Below are 16,002 nucleotides of genomic sequence, written 5' to 3'. Positions count from 1 at the left end.
GCAGTAATCAAGCAGTTCCGGGGTGCAGACCCCTGTGTGCTCCTGGTGCCCGTGTGCTCAGGTACCTGGCCGGCCCAGAGTTTGCCCGTGCCCTCCGTCTCCCTGTCCCACTCCCCCTTGTCCCTCGGTGTGGTTCTCTCCTGGACAGACTGTCTCTTCCTTGCCGTTTTCTCCAGGCTGGCCTCTGCGCTCCAGTCTTAACACCTTGTCAAGTGCAGCTCCCCACGTGACCCCTTTAGGAACCTTCAGCCAAGACCTGTTCTGTCAGCCTGCGAAGCCCTCCCTCCCTAGGGTCCTGGCCATGTTGGGGAAAAGTCTGATGGTGACATCTTCTTTTTATTTATGTCTTGAAAATACGGAAAGTCAAAGCCAGATTGCCCTTGTTAGTGTTTCAGACAGACGGGTAATTGAGAATTGCTGAGCCTAGGAGCTCCCATCGTGACTCAGCGGGTTGAGAACCTGACATGGTGTCTGTGAGGATGCGGGTTTGATCCCTGGTCTCTTCCAGTGGGTTAAGGATCCAGCATTGCCGTGAGCTGTGGTATAGGTCACAGGCGCAGCTCGGATCCAGCATCGCTGTGGCTGTGGTGTAGGCCAGCGGCTACAGCTCTGATTCCATTCAGCCCCTAGCCTGGGAACTTCCATAAACTGTGGGCGTGGCCTTTAACAAAAGAGAGAATTACTGAGCCCTCACTGGACCCCACTTGTTCAGTAGAGGCAGGTGTAGCGTGGGGTCACCCCTGCTGGGGAGGACCCAGGCTTGGTCCCTGTGCTGGAGCTGGTGGAACGGGCCTGTACCCTCTCCACCCCCGGGGTGCCCTCTCTGCCCCTGCTCATCGGCCCCCCCCGGCCGTTCTTGGTGCCCAGGCCTTCCCAGTGACCTGTGCCCACCGTTAAAGCCTGTCTTCCTCGTCTTGCTGACGGTGTCCGTTTCATCTCCTGCCTTGTGCAGGCCAGCTCCTCCGTGTCGTGACAGCTCTCTGGTCCAGCGCGGTCACGCTGTGCCACACTCGAGGTGCAGGATCCAGACTCTCGGCCCCACCTCTCTGAGCTTGGCCACGCTGCCCTTCTGGCCTGGGCAGTTCTGCTGCTTCCTTCCATGCTTATTAGACACAATGCGGCGATTTTCTGTAACTGACCAGCCAAGCGGAGGAGAAACAGACACGTCGTCCCCAGCATGGGGCGACACCGTTCCTTTTCATTCCGCAGCTTTGAACTGCCTTGGCTGTGCTTTAAACACTCAGCCGCAGCTCACCCGCCTTCGGTCCTGGCCCAAAAAGACAGAACTGGTTCTGAAAAGAGCACACAACTGGGATTGGAGTGGTCAAGGCTCTTAAACAGCCTTTTGAAGGTCCGCTTCCACCCTCGGCTTCCTACCTCAGGAGGAATTCCACCTGCAGTGCCTTTCTGTGTTAGAGCCACAAAGGCAGCTCAGAATCCCGTTCCTAAATTCAGTATCGTGTTTTACTCGTCGAGTATTTGTGTGTGTACAGTCAGTTGGGGAGATAAAATTAACACCTGTGAGAAGGCTACGGCTCATGAAGCGGGGCCTTCCGTTTTCGTGTGTAGCAGTTGGCAGCTCGTGGCAGCTTTGCTGGAGGACCGAGGGGTGGCCCGTGCAAGGCCCTCCGCACACAGGCCCTTGGCAGCCGAGCAGTCAGCATAGGGAGGGAACCCGGCCGGCTTCTGGAGGGAGGTGCCTCGTGTCCAGGGCTTTGAGGGGTGAGGAAGTGGCCTGACACTGTGCTCAGGAAGGGCACCTGTGCAGGCAGAGAGCCGCTCAGGCCCAGGAGGGCCATGGGGACCTCGGCGCGGGGAGCAAAGACAGTAAGTGGAGACCAAAAGTTTGTGCTTCCACGTAAATGGAGAGGCCCTGAGATCAAACCAAGGGGTATTTACCTATTTTGTGAAGCTCTGCGGGGGAGCACACCCCTCAGCGGTTGGCAGTAAGAGCGCCAGGCCCTGACAAAGAGCCAGCTAAGCCCTCAACGGCGGGAAGAGCCGATCTGGAAAGAGGGGGCTGTGCCATTGGGAGCACAGTTACCCTCTTCTACTGTGCTTTAAGCAAAGACTGGGAGGAGATCTAGAATAAGCTCAAGGGCTGGGTGCACACCGAGTGAGAAAGGCTGGGCCGTGTCTGCACCTGGGAGAGGCACAGCGAGCTCCCACCCCAGCTGCCCTCCTGGCTTCCCCTTGGCGACAAGAAGGAGCGCCTTGTCAGTGGGGAGGTGACTGCGGGGCCTTGCACAGAGCCACCAGGCCGCTGGCTCCCCACGCCACCTGTACCAGGCCCCCCTGCGGGGTCTGAAGCTCTGCTGGCCAGGGTGGGTTGTGAGATTAGGGCCTCCTTTCTAAGTGGTCGTAACTTGCAGACTCAGAATTCTCTCTGAGCCCCAGGCCTTGCTTAGCTGGGCAGGGATCCTCCAGGTGGGGCCCCCCACTGGGCACCTGGAGACCAGATGCCCCGCCGTGGTCCCTCACAGCCTCCCTCAGGAGCTGCAGCTGAGTTGACACGATGCCAGGCAGAGGGCAGGGGTCTCGCTTCCTAAGGGATGCCCAAAAGACTGCTTACAGGGGTCCTGGCTATACTTTCCTGCAGTAAAAGCCTGGTTTCTGAGAGCGTTTGTATACAAACCACCCCAGAACGTGGCAGCTTGAAACACTACCAGTGGCCTTCCCCTCAGGGTTCCTGGCCCCCGTGCAGCTGAGATGCGGCTGGGCTGCAGCTCCACAAAGGACCCTCTCATGGCTGCTCGCTGCTTGGGGGGTCCTGCCATCCGCCAGGCGGCCAGAGTGACTCCACAAGGCCTCAGCGTAGCTCCCAAAGGAAAGGAGAGGCTGCGGGCCTCGGGTGCCCCCCAGAACTCACACCGCCACTCCCTTCCACGGCCAGGGTCCAAGCAGGTCTCAGGCCAGCAGCTCCCAAGAGCTCACCTCCAATAGGGGAGCCATACTGCCACCGCAGGGGCCTTTGTGGACAGCCTGCCGGCATCCTTTCTAGAGTGGTCCCATTGGGCCACCACCTTTAGTCAGGGACCCAGAGAGGCCCCTTCCTCTGTCAGCAGGTTCCACAGGGCCGAGCCGAGGCAGCTTTGCTTGGCTCATTGTGGGTGTTGTTGACACTCGGCCCGCACATCCGTGCAGAGGGAAGGTCGTGGAGGCAGTTCGTTTGGAGATGTCCTCTCAGCTGTTTTTAAAGGACACCTGCCTGTGCTGTAAAAACACCTGTGTGACTGCAGATTCCTTGGGCTTCTGTTGCTGACGAATCCCCCCAGCAGAACCCCCAGTTTTTATTGCTTCCGATGTGAACAGGTCTGTGGTGATGAGTCAGAGGCCCAGAGCCTGGTGTCTCCCGGCCAGGGTGGTGCCCAGCGGCCTGCGGATGGAGGCCCTGGAGCCCAGCACTGCACCACTTTCGAGGCTGCTTAGCCTGAGAGCAGGAACCTCTTGTGAAGCTTCTGGGGGGGCCTCCTCTCCCCCGTGCCCCCCGAGCATCATCCCGGCAGCGCTGCAGGGTGAGCACACCTTCTGTTTTCCGGGAGGCCCTGGAGCCCAGCAGTTGCCACGGGTGGGGCGCATCACGCCACAGCAGGGCCGGTGTGCACAGAAAGCTGAGCGCTTAGGAAATAATGCACCATGTGCCGGCGCGCTTTCTAAGCTGGAAGGACCCCTGTGCAGGGCAGCCGGGAAGATGTGCTGCTTAGAACAGCGCCATCAAGTCTCCGGTGACCATCCTTGGCTCGGGGAGTCGCTGTCTGCCCATTTATTTGACTGCGTTAGCCTGAGCCCACCAAGCCTCGTTTCAGGATGGCCATGCCTCTCTCGTGTGTGGCCCTGAAGTTCTGTGGCAGTGAGAAGGAAAGCACCACTAGCCTCAGAACACAGTTGTTTGTGACAGTGCTTGGTCTGACGTCCAGACCTGGCAGTCATTTGTGTATCAACGGGGCAGTGGCCTTTGACCCTGGGGTTTAGTCCATGCAAGAGGTGGCCAGAGGCTGCCCCACCCACTCCCCGGGGTGGTTTTGCATCTGAGTCCGTGGCAGGGTGCCGGCAGAGGGTGGTGGTGTCTGTTAGGTGACGTCATGTGCCAGGCCAAAGTACATATTGCTTGTTCCATAGCTAAGGTGGAGACAGACAGCCGGGCGGCTGCAGGAGTGGCATCTGAAGGGGACTTTGGACACAAGAAAATGTTCTGGTCAGTCCAGGGCCCAGAGCCATAGAATTTAGCAGCTAGGATAAGCATGAGTTACCCCAGGGTTAAGCTTTGCTCAGCAACCCCTTGAACAGATACAAGTACACCCGCAGGTACTTTCTAAGGTGCAAAAAGCTCCATAGATACACGGGCTCCAGAGTAGCCCATGCCCCCCCCTTTCATAGGCATGGAATCAGGCACCGAGAGCTAACGTGATGTCCCTGGCCCTTGCCCACCTTCGGGAGGCAGGACAGGGGCTCCAAAACCCCATGAGCCGGAGCAGCAGGGCCACTCTGGTGGGCTTGGCCATGTGGCCCATGTGTTCAACACATTGGGGCCTTTGAGACAGGAGGGGCACCTGGTAGCATGTTTGTGACCCCTCCACAACTGAACCCTCATGAACGGTCTCTGTGTGACCTTGACAGTCAGGACTCTGGCCCTGAGACTCCTGTGATCTGCTGACGACAAACAGGGTGAGGTCTGCTTGCTTCACTGAAACTCTCATGCCCACACCCCCTGAGGTCAGCTCCTTCTCTGAGTGAGGACTCTGGACGCTCCCCGTTCTCAGAGCTGACACCCCACCTAGCATCATATCTCGCACAGCACCTAGTATCACCTTGACACCCCACCTAGCCCCGCACCTAACACTTCCCTCAGCACTCCACCTGACACTCCACCCAGCACCGCATCTAATACCTCACCTGACACCCCACCTAACACCAACTAGACACCCCCCAGCCCCACATCTGACTTTCCACCTGACACCCCACCTAGCACTGCACCTGACACTCCACCTGCTACAGCACCTCATATAGTACTGCACCTGACACCCCACTTCTCAGGCTGTTTGCCCTGTGAAGGAGTCTGAACCTGTCTGAATTTAGCTCAGCAGGTGTATTGAGTACCTACTATGTGCAAAGCATGGGACCAGCTTCCTTAGATCCTTACAGAGGAAAAGGGCCGTGTTTGCAGCCTTTGAAGAGGACCAGCTAATGGGGGAGAAGAGGACGGGCGGCGGTGGGAAAGCCCCTCGCGGTTGTGAGAAGTCTGGAGGTTTCTGGGGGAGCAGAGAGGTGACGGCTTTTGGAAACAGCTCCGTGTTCTACGGCGAAGTGCTTTGGGTGACCTAAAATGAAGAGCTCCGGCTTCACTTTAACCAGAATGTTTCTCTTCTTGATACTCGAAATCTGTCATGTTTTGGTTTAAGCCATTTCGGCAACAAGTTGATGGCCTTAAGCCACTCGTGGGCAGTGGGGGGCAGCCCGCACCTCCACTCGTGGCTGTCGCCTGCCTGCCCGTGCACCACCCCTCGTGCCTCTCACTCGGCCCCTGGCCAGGCTCGGGCCTGCTCCCAGTAACTGCTTCCTGAGAAGGAGCACCGAAACCCAGGCTGGCCGTGCCACTGCTCGCTGCCAGGCCACCTCCTTGGGTTCCTCATACCCAGCTGTGGTCCAAGGCCCTGCCTCTCCGAGTGCCGCCGGCCGCCTCTCATTTCTCGGCACCTGTCCCTGCTCTGACGTGGCCCTCCACCATCTGTCCTCCTGCTCCGGAGAGGAGCTCGGGGCAGTCCTCTTTCTGTCCCCAGACCTCAGCACCCCGTCTGCAGCCTCAGTGGAAACTCGCAGAGTTGAACTCCCAGGGGAAGCACTCACCTTTGCACTGGGCGCATCCTGTGTGCCTTTGGGAAGGCTGTGCAGGTGTCGCGAGAGCCTCACCGGACCCTTTAGGCCCCGCTGGGGACAGGCCTTCCCTCGCCCTCCACGGGCCGAGGTCCCACCACCTTCAGGCCACGGCTCCCGCTCACCTCCGGGCGACAGAGGGCAGGATGCCTGTGTGTCCGGCCCTCAGTACATTCAAGGCCACCCAGGGGGACAGCCCATTCATTTCTTTACTGGCTCAGTTGTGTGACGGAGGCGGATGAAGAGCTTGGCAGCTGTGAGCGTGATTGGTGCCCTGATTCTCAGCGTGAGTTCGTGGCGGCTTCAAGCAGGTTATAGTCAAATCCGCCTTGAGTTGCACTTGAGGGAGGCGAACTGGTGCGCGGCTGCCTGGGGGGCACTCGGGCCTGTCCCGGCCTGACGCAGAAGGCCGTGCTCTGGGCCCAGGAGCCACACCCGCACGCAGAAGCCCAGCTCCGACTGCCTTGTTTCCCACGAATGACAAACCATTTTCCTACGCAGAACCTCCTCAGTCTTTCGACACCGTGTCCTGTCAGGTACTGAGCTGTTAACCCCAGTCCCCCCACGAGCCGATCACAGCGCTGCCTCTTTTTTATTTCTGCTTTGACACTTAAAATATTCCTGGAGGTAGAAGTCGCCCCCGCCCACGCCAGGCCCGAGGTTCTGGGGCGTCCAGACAACAGCAAGGGAGAGTAGGAGAGTTTGGCTCAGACAAACGGGCAGCTCCGCTCAGGTGGCTCACACAGACGGGGCGGCTTTCTCACGTCACCAGGAGCCGGGACTGCTTGGTCCCACGACACAAAGGCCTGGAGGCTCCAGGCGCAGGGGTCCCCAGCAGCCAGTCCCTTCAGCCCCATGGTCTCCTGTCCCTGCAGCGGGACTGTAGCCACTTGGACCCGGCTGCAGGGAAGCGGCCGCCAGGGAGAGACCAGAACTGGTGGCGGGTGACACTCGGTAAACAGAACCTCCAGCGACCTGTGTGCAGACAAGGGCTGCGCTGATCCGAGCCACACGTTAAAGATGACACAAGCCAGGGCCTGGAGGGGGCGTGCGCCCCAGGCAGCAGGAGTGGGTGGACAGGGAGGGCTTCGAGGAAGCCCAGCCTGGTGGGGGGAGGTGGGGTGCAGGACGAGGGGGGGCGGTGGGCACAGAGGGGCGGGAAGCTCGGCGCAGCGTCCTGGGCTGGTGAAACCTGCCAGCCCAGGAATGACCCTCACTCTCACAGCCTTCTTTTGAGAATCGGCATTTTTGAGGTCCGGCTAACAGGGACGTGCACCTGTCTTAAGTTGCAGGGCGAGGGTTCAGCCAGAGTCTGCCGTCAGGAGCATCCTGGCACCCGCGTGTGGGGAGCGCTCAGAGCTGGCGGGAGGGGGCTTGCCGGGCTTGGGGGGGGCCCTTGTGGGAGGGCCTGGCTGAGCACAGGGCCCCGCGTGTGGTGGGGGTGCATTCCAGGAAGCGGAGAAGCTGCATTCCTGGCATATTCTTTCCCAGTGGTTCCCAGCGCTCTGCAATACCGGTCTGAACCAGTTTTTTCTGACTGCCTCCAGCTCCAGCAGAATTTCCGTCTGTGCAGTGTCCTCAGCCAATTGAAAATCACCTGGAGTTTTATCCCAAGCACAAAAGAAGGTCAGAGAGAGGAGGCCCGATGACTGCGATTCCCCCGCCCAGGGCCTGGGCTGGAAGGTGCTGCGGCCTTTGTCTGTCTGCCGCCGGCCTGCGCCCTCGGGTCCCAGCCCCAGAAACCCTCTGACTGTACTGTCTCTTCCCTTTGCCCAGGGTCGGCCAGCCCGAGAGATGCTGTGTGTGGGGGCGTCGCCCTGCCCCTCCTCACTTCACCTGATCAGAACCCCTGCCTGGGGACCGCCCGTGTCAGTCCCGCTGCCTGACCCTCTCCCCACCCCGGGGCGGGGGGGGGGGAGGGGGGGGCGCCGTCGGCCTCCAGGTGCTCAGAGCATCTGCGGGGCAACTTCTGCCCCCGCCGCCACCTGCAGTTCCTGCTACTCAAAGTTGATTTTTCTGAAAAGAGGTGAACTTGGGGTTTTGCTGTGCCTTTTGGCTCTGGGTCTCTAGGCCGCTGGTACCTGTCAGGGTGAGAGGTCATCAGGGTGAGGCTCAGTGTGCAGCCAGGGGACGCTCCACCCGAGGACTTGGTGTCAGGCGACGGCCACCGCATTTCTGGACACGTCTTCGTGGCTCCATGAGGCAGAAGACGGCTCGAAGGAAGTTGGGATCCTGCGTGCTGCTCTCCGGCAGCTCCTTGGTTTCAGGGTCATGCCCTGCCCTTCATTCCGGTCGTGGCCCCCAGGGTCCGTGTCCAGAGCAGGACTTAGGGGGGACACAGGCAAGGGCAGGGAGGCCGAGTGCAAACTTGGCAGGGTTTTCCAGCAGGAGCCACGTGCTGTCGGTCCTCGCCAGGCAAGGCTGTGCCGGACCCCACCCTGGTCCCAGCCGCATCAGGGGCTCCTTTTAGGTTGGGCCCTCGGCTGTGGTTACGAGAGGCGGGAGGGGGGCTAGGGAGACCCTGGGCCAGAGCTGCTCCCACTATGGTGGGGTGTGCATGGCCTGCTCTGAAAGCTCCCCAGAGCCGGCAGTGTTTGGGGGTGTCCAGTGTGTCCGCTCCTTATGGTGTTGCGGTTAACCGGGGTGCCGGCAGGGCCAGCCCCCCTTCTCCAGGCTGTTGATCTGAGGCATCGTCCTCTCCTTCTCTGACTAGAGTAGGTCGGGCGCTTTCTCTGGCCGAAGTGCTTTTCCCTGTGGCCGAGCAAGTGTCGGTGGGAACCAATTTGATGGAGGAGGCGGGGGGGGGAATGGTCTCGGGTTCCAGGCCGCAGATGCAGGACGTCCTGGCTTGTCAGGTTGCACAGTTCGAGGCGCTCTAGAGTTGGGGTCACGGCCAGTGCCGGAAGAGAGCCCCAAGTCTCTCTTCCACCCTCAGTTGATGCCCTAAAAATGAACCAGCAAGGAATAAGCAGTAAGACCTTGAATGGTGAGATTTGCTAAAACACTGAAAATTGGTTATTGAGATAGAATTCACATCGGAAGTGTACAGCTCTGGTTTGTAGTCCATCCACTGTGTTTATAGTCCTCTCCCAATTGCTTTGCTTTTTTTTTTTTTTTTTTTTTTGGTCTTTTGTCCTTTTAGGGCCACACCCGCGGCATATGGAGGGTCCCAGGCTAGAAGTCTAATCAGAGTTGTAGCCGCCGGCCTACACCACAGCCATAGCAATGCCAGATCCAAGCCGCGACCTACACCACAGCTCACAGCAACGTCGGATCCTTGACGCACAGAGTGAGGCCAGGGATCGAACCTGCAGCCTCATGGTTCCTTAGTCATTTCTGCTGCGCCATGACAGGAACTCCAGGAATTCCAGTTTTAGGACCCTAATGCTTTATTTTTAAATTAATTTCTCTGACTATGAAAGGAGTCTGTTCTTATTATAGAAGGATGTGAGCCTGCTGCAGAGCTCGCTCAGAAACACTGTGTGTGTGAGTCCAGACTGCCCTGTGTGACGCTCCCAGGCCTGTTCACGTCCCAGGGGGTTTGTGACCAGTGGCAACATGCAGCAGTCTCTCCAGGACAAAGTCAGCATGTCAGCACATCATCAAAGAGCCTGCCTGAAAAAGCCAGAAGACCTTCAGGACACGTCTCAAGGTTTCTGTCCAGACACGGACAGACCCTTTCAGTACCTGCCCAGGCTCCGGCCAAGTGCCCTGGGATAGCATCGCGGTAGCACCTTCAGGGGTGGCAGACACAAATCTAGTGGAGTTCCTCCTTGCCAGATTTTTCAAGATGTCTAATCCGTTTATTGACGGGAGAAGCTTAGACACTGGAAAATAAATGGCAGAGAAGAAAGACAATGTTTTCCCCTAGACTTTCCGAGTTGCAGTATATATTTTTTTGCTGTGGAATTTTTAGTTTCTCTGACCTCTAAAATATATTTTTTAAAGACCTCACATTGTTGTATGAGGTGATTAAACTCCTGTAGTTCACAGTATCTATGCAAATTAGAGGTTGAGTATTTCAAACGTGAAACAGCCAAAGATGGAAGGAAGACGAGATAGTTCACAGGAGCACAAAGGAAATTGAAACCAATTGCAGTGTCAGTCACTCCCAGCATACCACACCCGTTGTCTACCAGACTGCCGAGTGCCTTTCGTCTTTGCAGAAGACCCGTGAAGAATATCGATTTTTTTTTTTTGTCCTCATCTTACAGAGGGAAAAAACTGAGCGCAGAAATGTAGGCAATTTGCCAAGATGTCAGAGCTGAGATTTGAAGTTCTGCCTCTGTACCCCTTGGGCTCTTCGCTCCCGAGCTGCCCTCTTGAAGTTCGATAAGACTCTTTCCCTAGCGGTCCGTGAGAGAACACTTCAGGCTCACAGATCCCAGCCCTGCGCTGACTCTTCTATAAAGACCTCGATTCTGCTTTGTGTTTGGGGAGCAGGCATGAGCAGGCAGCCCCCAAAGGCTCTGCCAGGCTTCCGGGGTCTGGAAAGAGGGTCTAGATCCCTCAGTGCCCCTGGGGAGCACCAAGAGCACTGGTCTCCCAGATCACCAGGCCAGGGCGCAGATGGGGCAGGAGGGCCTCTGTTCACCGGCCTCCTGGACTGCCTGCCACGGAAGCAGTGGGCACGCACACACGGGCCTTTGGGGTTTGATGCGAGAGCATCTGCGTCATAGGGGCGGGGTGGGCGCATCCTGAGGGAGTAATGGAAACGGGGGCCCAAGCCCTGAGAGACCCGCCCTGCGGGGGTAGAAGCAGGCCCTCCGTGGTCGGAAGGAGTCAGCCCAGCTGGCCTGCTCGTGCATAATCAAGACTTGACCTGCCTGCCAAAACCGTGCTCCTTTTGGCTAAAAATGAGTCCTAGGGCTGAAGCGAGCAGGGGAGTAACCCAGGTATTCCTCCTTTGTCTTCAGTCATGGGACATTTTTTTCCGAAACACCAATGCCGGAGCGCCCCCGGGCACCGCCTACCAGAGCCCGCTCCCCCTGAGCCCCGGCTCCCTGTCGGCAGTGGCCAGAGCGCAGCCCCTGGTGGGAGCCCAGCCCAACGTGGACAAGCTGGTGGAGGATCACCTGGCGGTGCAGTCTCTCATCAGGGCCTACCAGGTAAGGGGGTGGCGGCCGACCCGCCACCTGCGGAGGGGATGTTGTCGCGTAACCTCAGCCCCACCAAACACTCGGCCCCTCTCCCTCCTCTGGGGTCGAGGGCAGCAAGACTGAAATATGACAAGAGAGAACGTGCCAAGGCCATCGCACCCCGTTTGAGCAGATCCTCTTCCACCTTCGGCACCTGCCCTGATTTCTTGCCATAAGTTGGCAAGATGCGTGCCAGGGAGAGCAGGCGGTGCCTGGGCGTCAGGGGAAGTGCCCATCACCAGGCAGGAGTAGTGACCACGAGGGGCGGCTGCCCCTTGTCACTTGCTGGGGCCCAAATACAATAAGAAAAAATGGACCTATAGGGTTTGGGGACAGAGGCAGAGCCCACGAAAGCAGGTGAGGGACAGGGAAGCCTGTAGAGGGGCCATCTCTCCACGAGCACTGCCGTTCCACCAGCCCCGCTCGAGGAGGATCTTGTAGATGGGGCTACCCGGGCCTTTCTCAGAGCCCAGGAGCCCCTGCCAGGCTGTCTGCCGCGTGGAGAAGAACCCAGCATGCAGACCTTACTGCCTGGCGTGCGAGTAGTTCTGAGTTGAAAGGAGGAGAAGTCAGGCCCCGGGCAGCCTTCTGGGAGCCCCAGGATCTGGGCTCTCCTGCTGCGTCTCCCAGCATCGCTGCCCCATGGCAGGGGAGCCGCCCCTGGGGTTCTCCCCCTCTGATGCTCCAGGTCCTGGAGACGGCGAATGGACCACTCTCTGCCCATGGGGACAGTTGCCACAGGTGGCACTGGGGACACGGTGGATCTGTCCTGTGGAGCCTGGCAGGTCAGGCTCTCCCTAGGGCAGATCAGTGCCCGCAAGTGCTGTTCACCATGGGTGTTTCTGTAGAAAAGAGGCACAGTGGCCTGCACTTTTTCAGCCTCAGTCATTTCCATTGGTCTTTCAGTGACTTCTCAGCAGCTGCTCCCTTTCTCAGGTTGCCAGCAAGAAACTATGGGTGAAATACCCAAGACTTGAAGAAACAAAATTGAAAGGGATTTTTCTCTGTCCTTTGGGGTTTTTTTTTGGGGGGGGGGGGATTATTTTCTTTTTTCCTTTTTTTTTTTTTCTTTTTTTTTTTTTGTATTTTTGTCCTTTGGTTTTTAAACAGTGTAGCTCAGATGCTGAAGCCCCCGATGCAGCTCTCTTCCGCTGTGCCCACGGTGCCCTGGCTCACTCAGCAGGGCCAGGACTGGCCTTCCCTCCCCACACCCACACCTGCCCTTCTTCCTCAGGGACGTTCGCATGTTCTAAGCCGAGTGGGCGTGCTGGGGTGAAAGTCCCCAGCGTGTCCTGTTTCTGTTTATCCGGGAAAACTGGGTAAGGATCCCGAGAGGGGGTCCTTTTAGACCGCCAGGTTCATCGTAACGTGAGAGGTTTACCCCTTTTTTGTAGGAGTGCGCTTGTGCACAACAGGGCTTTAACAGAAACCATTCTGGGGCTTCTAAAGAACAACTTGGCGAGTTCCCTTGTGGCCTAGAGGGTTAAGAAGCCAGCGCTGTCATTGCAGTGGCCCAGGTCAACCCCTGGCCTGGGAATTTATGCATGGCGCAGACACACACACACACACACACACACACACAGAACTGACTTTGTTGTTTGGGGTCATTGGTACGCTCAGGGAAAGCTTTGACCAAGTGTAACTTTTAACCCCCCCAGCCCGCGGGACCTGCTTAATGACTGCTTGTGTTATTGCTTCCAGGTCAGGGGTCACCACATTGCAAAACTTGATCCTCTCGGAATTAGTTGTGTAAATTTTGATGATGCTCCAGTAACTGTTTCTTCAAACGTGGGTGAGAATTAATCTGTAAACGCTAATTTTAATGTAATTTTACTTTTTTTTACCCCTTCCCTCTTTTTTTTCTCCTGTCCTTTTGTGTGTGTCCTTCCCTCTCCATCGCTGGCCCATTCGTAGATACGAGGGCATCATGTAGCACAGCTGGACCCCCTGGGAATTTTGGATGCTGATCTGGACTCCTCCGTGCCCGCTGATATTATCTCATCCACAGACAAACTTGGTGAGGGTCTGAGAGCAGCCAGCGCTGCGCTGCTTGGCTCCTCTCTCTCTGTCCCAGCTTGTGGCAGCCAGGACGTCCACAGGCGGAAGGGAAAGACGCTTAAGTTTCCTTCGTTCTGATCACTTGACATTTATCGGTCATGCAGCCTTAGCGTGTTTGGGGCGCGTGATGTTTACCTCCGCTTTGCAGCCAGATTGCATGAGCTCAGTTGTCTGAGTCTCAAAATCGGAAAGTAAAATTGGGGTCGGAAAAGGTGTGTGGCCCAGAGAAAAAGACGACCCACCCGGGCAGGCGGGTCAGAAGACATTGCAGAGACTAGCTCGTCTGGCTTCTGGTTCCAAATCTCAGGGCAGTGCTGCCTCCGCCCAGACGGGGCCTCGCACCGAACCGCTGTCACACGCCGTCCGTCCGCTCCGAGGCGCGGTGTGGCCTGCCTGTGACAGGGCCACCTCCAGAGCAGGAGGTGCCGTGTGGTGTCTCGATGCTCAAGTGCTGGTGATCATACTGAGGAAACTTTGGAAGGCGTCCCCGGCGTGCAGGGAGGCACACGGTGGCACCCAGGTGGGGGTTGTCCCCCTCGCCGCACCCTCCTCTGTCTCGAGCACAGGGGCGCGGCCGGGCTCACCCCTGCGGCCGCGCTCTCCAGTTAACCTGCTCCGGGTCACCGGCTGCTAACCCGTGCTAAAGAAATGACGTGACTAATTTTAAAACGGCCAGGTCGTTCACGAGAAACACTCTGCATGCTAACCAAACTGCTGATTGCCTCTCTGCCTATGCCGCTCTCGGGGAGGGGCCCCGTTCGCCCCCCCCGAATAACCGTCTCTAACGCTCTGCACCGCCCCAGCGCTGTGGGCTTTTCCGAGTTGTGACGTGCAGGCCAGGCGCTAGTCAGGTAAGGCTGGATCCCAGGCAGCCGTGGCTCTGGGCTTGCTCTTGGAGCTTTGTCTTCACTTCAGAAACAAGCCCAGGTCACGCAAGGGTGTCCCTACGTTGTTCTTTCCTTGGGGGAGAAAGACGACTCCTGAGTCCAGTTGAGCAGGGCCAGGTCCGATCGTCCGCACGAGTTGAATCCTGCTGCTTTATTGAGTAGGGACAGCTCCGCGCAGCCCCGAGACGGGCTTCTCGTTGCTGCGTCCCGCAGGCACGTGGAGCCTCCTTCCTCCCCCTCCCACGCAGCTCCTGCAGCCTGACCCCACCTTGGCAGGACAGACCCCCTTCCCCGCACCAGCTGCCCAGTGAAGAGCACACGGTTCTGCACCCTGGGACCCTCTCTCCAGAGGGGCCCTGGCTGCTGAGGCGACGGGCCCCGGAGGCTAGTGTCCTGTGCACAGGAAGGCATTGAAGGAAGAAAGGCGCTCAGAGGCGGGGTCCCCTTCTCCCGGCCGAAACTGCACCGCCCCTGTTCCTTTCTGCAATGGCATCTCTGGTTGGCAGTGTCTTGGAATCAAAATGGACCTTTCTTGGTGGTTCCCGACCCCTTAGAAGTACCTGGGGAGCCTCAGGTTCTTCTCCAGCCCGCTTCAGACTGTTCGGGTCAGGACAGCGCCGCGGCCAACAGGCACAGGCGGAGGTTTCTCGGAAGCCCCCCCAGGCGATCCCACCCAGAGGCTGAAGGCTGAGGGCCCCCAGACCTGCTGACACTGCCCAGCTGGTCCGTTCACAGCTGTCAGCTGGGCCAGAGGCAAGGCCTCTGTCGTCCTGTCTAGTGCTTTTCTTGCCTTAGTTCCACCATGGGGCAGTGTTCCCGAGTGTTTGTGCTTCTATGAGGTTCGGCATCAGCACGATGCAAGTGAGCAGGCAGGGGGACCTTATAGACCAGAGACACACAGAGGTGGCCTCGGAGCTTCCGGAGCTCATGTGAGGAGGACGCGGCATCCTCTGGCTGGGAGCCCTTCAGAAGCACCAGGAGAAGGTCGGGAGCAGCCCCCCCTCTGCAGGAGAGAAGTGCATTTCATCCTGAGAATTTGAAATAGCGGGACATAAAAGTCCTGATAAATGAAGTAAGGTAAACCCAGCATGTATTTGAATCTGTAGGAGAGATCGTCCTGAATTTTCTCAAGACCTTGCATGTAAGCCTTTAGGAAAACAGCTGGTCCAACAGGACCCCCTGCTCAGGGGGACACTGGACAGTCCCTAAGGCACTTCCCTGTCCATCTCCTCCGAACCTCAGGGCCTGGCCTTAGAAGAGTGCCCGGCACTGACTAAGCCCCGGGAAGGTTTGAGCTGCTGTGGTGGTTAATCTTTTGAGATACGCAGCTTTCTGGTAAAAGCTTTGAGCTAAGTCTTCCTGGTGGAGATGGATGTGTAGAACCTGCGAGAGGGAGCGGATAACCCACAGGTGACCCACAGATAACCCGCAGGAGTTGTCGGGAGAGAGGACGTGGCCCCAGCCTGAGCAGTGAGGAAGCCGGGGAGCTCAGTCGCAGGGACCTGCCCGAGCAGGGTGGTCGGCGTGGCCCACGTGTAGGTTGGGGTGAGCATGTGACCACAGCCGTGGCCCGTGTGCACAGCGGCCTTCCCCATGCTTGCGTCCCTCTCGTGGTGCCTCTGAGCCATCCGTCCTTTTGCCTTGTGGACGCAGGCAGTTCTCTTGCAGGGAAGCCTAGGCCCAGCTGCAGCTCCCTCCCCAAACACCTGAGAGCACATCCTGCTGTTCCCCGAGGAGCAGCTGCGAGCCTGGGAGACAGCAGGAAGCCCATCCCAGGGCAGCGCTGGCCAGGGCGTGTCTGCACTGCCAGCCGTCCTGATGTCCCTGCAGAATTGATTAAGGTGCCACATGTAAAGAATTTGCCCTTTCCCGACCAATTTTGAGAGAGGGTTGGGAAATGCTGGCCTAAGGTCCCTGTCCTAGCATCTTAGAAATAGCCCCGGCCCCTGGCCTAACAGGTGGAGAGAGTTGCCAGCTCTGGAGCTCCTGGATGGTCCCGGAGCGTTTGTCAGGGTCACCATCAGACGTGCACACAGATCACACTGCAA

General features: G+C 58.2%; 1 protein-coding gene and 1 long non-coding RNA gene across 20 annotated transcripts in view; one reads left to right on the top strand and one right to left on the bottom strand.

The window, feature by feature from the left end:
- OGDH (oxoglutarate dehydrogenase) overlaps window positions 1-16,002 on the top strand; it is a 75,731-nt gene that overhangs the window by 24,246 nt on the left and 35,483 nt on the right. For 10 of the 19 annotated variants that reach the window (XM_021079061.2, XM_003134891.7, XM_085004859.1 and 7 more), the window contains 2 exons: window positions 10,788-10,979; window positions 12,924-13,026. In XM_021079061.2, the coding sequence (XP_020934720.1) occupies window positions 10,788-10,979; window positions 12,924-13,026 (295 nt within the window). Of the gene's footprint in view, window positions 1-10,787; window positions 10,980-12,710; window positions 13,027-16,002 lie in introns of all 19 variants that reach the window. The other 9 variants (XM_021079062.2, XM_021079060.2, XM_021079066.2 and 6 more) reach the window with 2 other exon arrangements.
- Window positions 316-7,721, bottom strand: LOC146395087 (uncharacterized). The gene is made up of 2 exons (XR_014833243.1): window positions 5,845-7,721; window positions 316-4,171 (listed from the first exon to the last, which is right to left on the bottom strand). It is a non-coding gene; the product is annotated as an uncharacterized LOC146395087 (long non-coding RNA).

Source organism: Sus scrofa, chromosome 18 (assembly GCF_054392235.1).
Source record: "Sus scrofa isolate SSC_HxYL_T2T_F1_AM1 chromosome 18, Sscrofa_HxYL_maternal_Yorkshire_Landrace_v2.0, whole genome shotgun sequence".
NCBI lineage: Eukaryota > Metazoa > Chordata > Mammalia > Artiodactyla > Suidae > Sus > Sus scrofa.
This window is presented reverse-complemented; position numbering and strand designations above follow the sequence as displayed.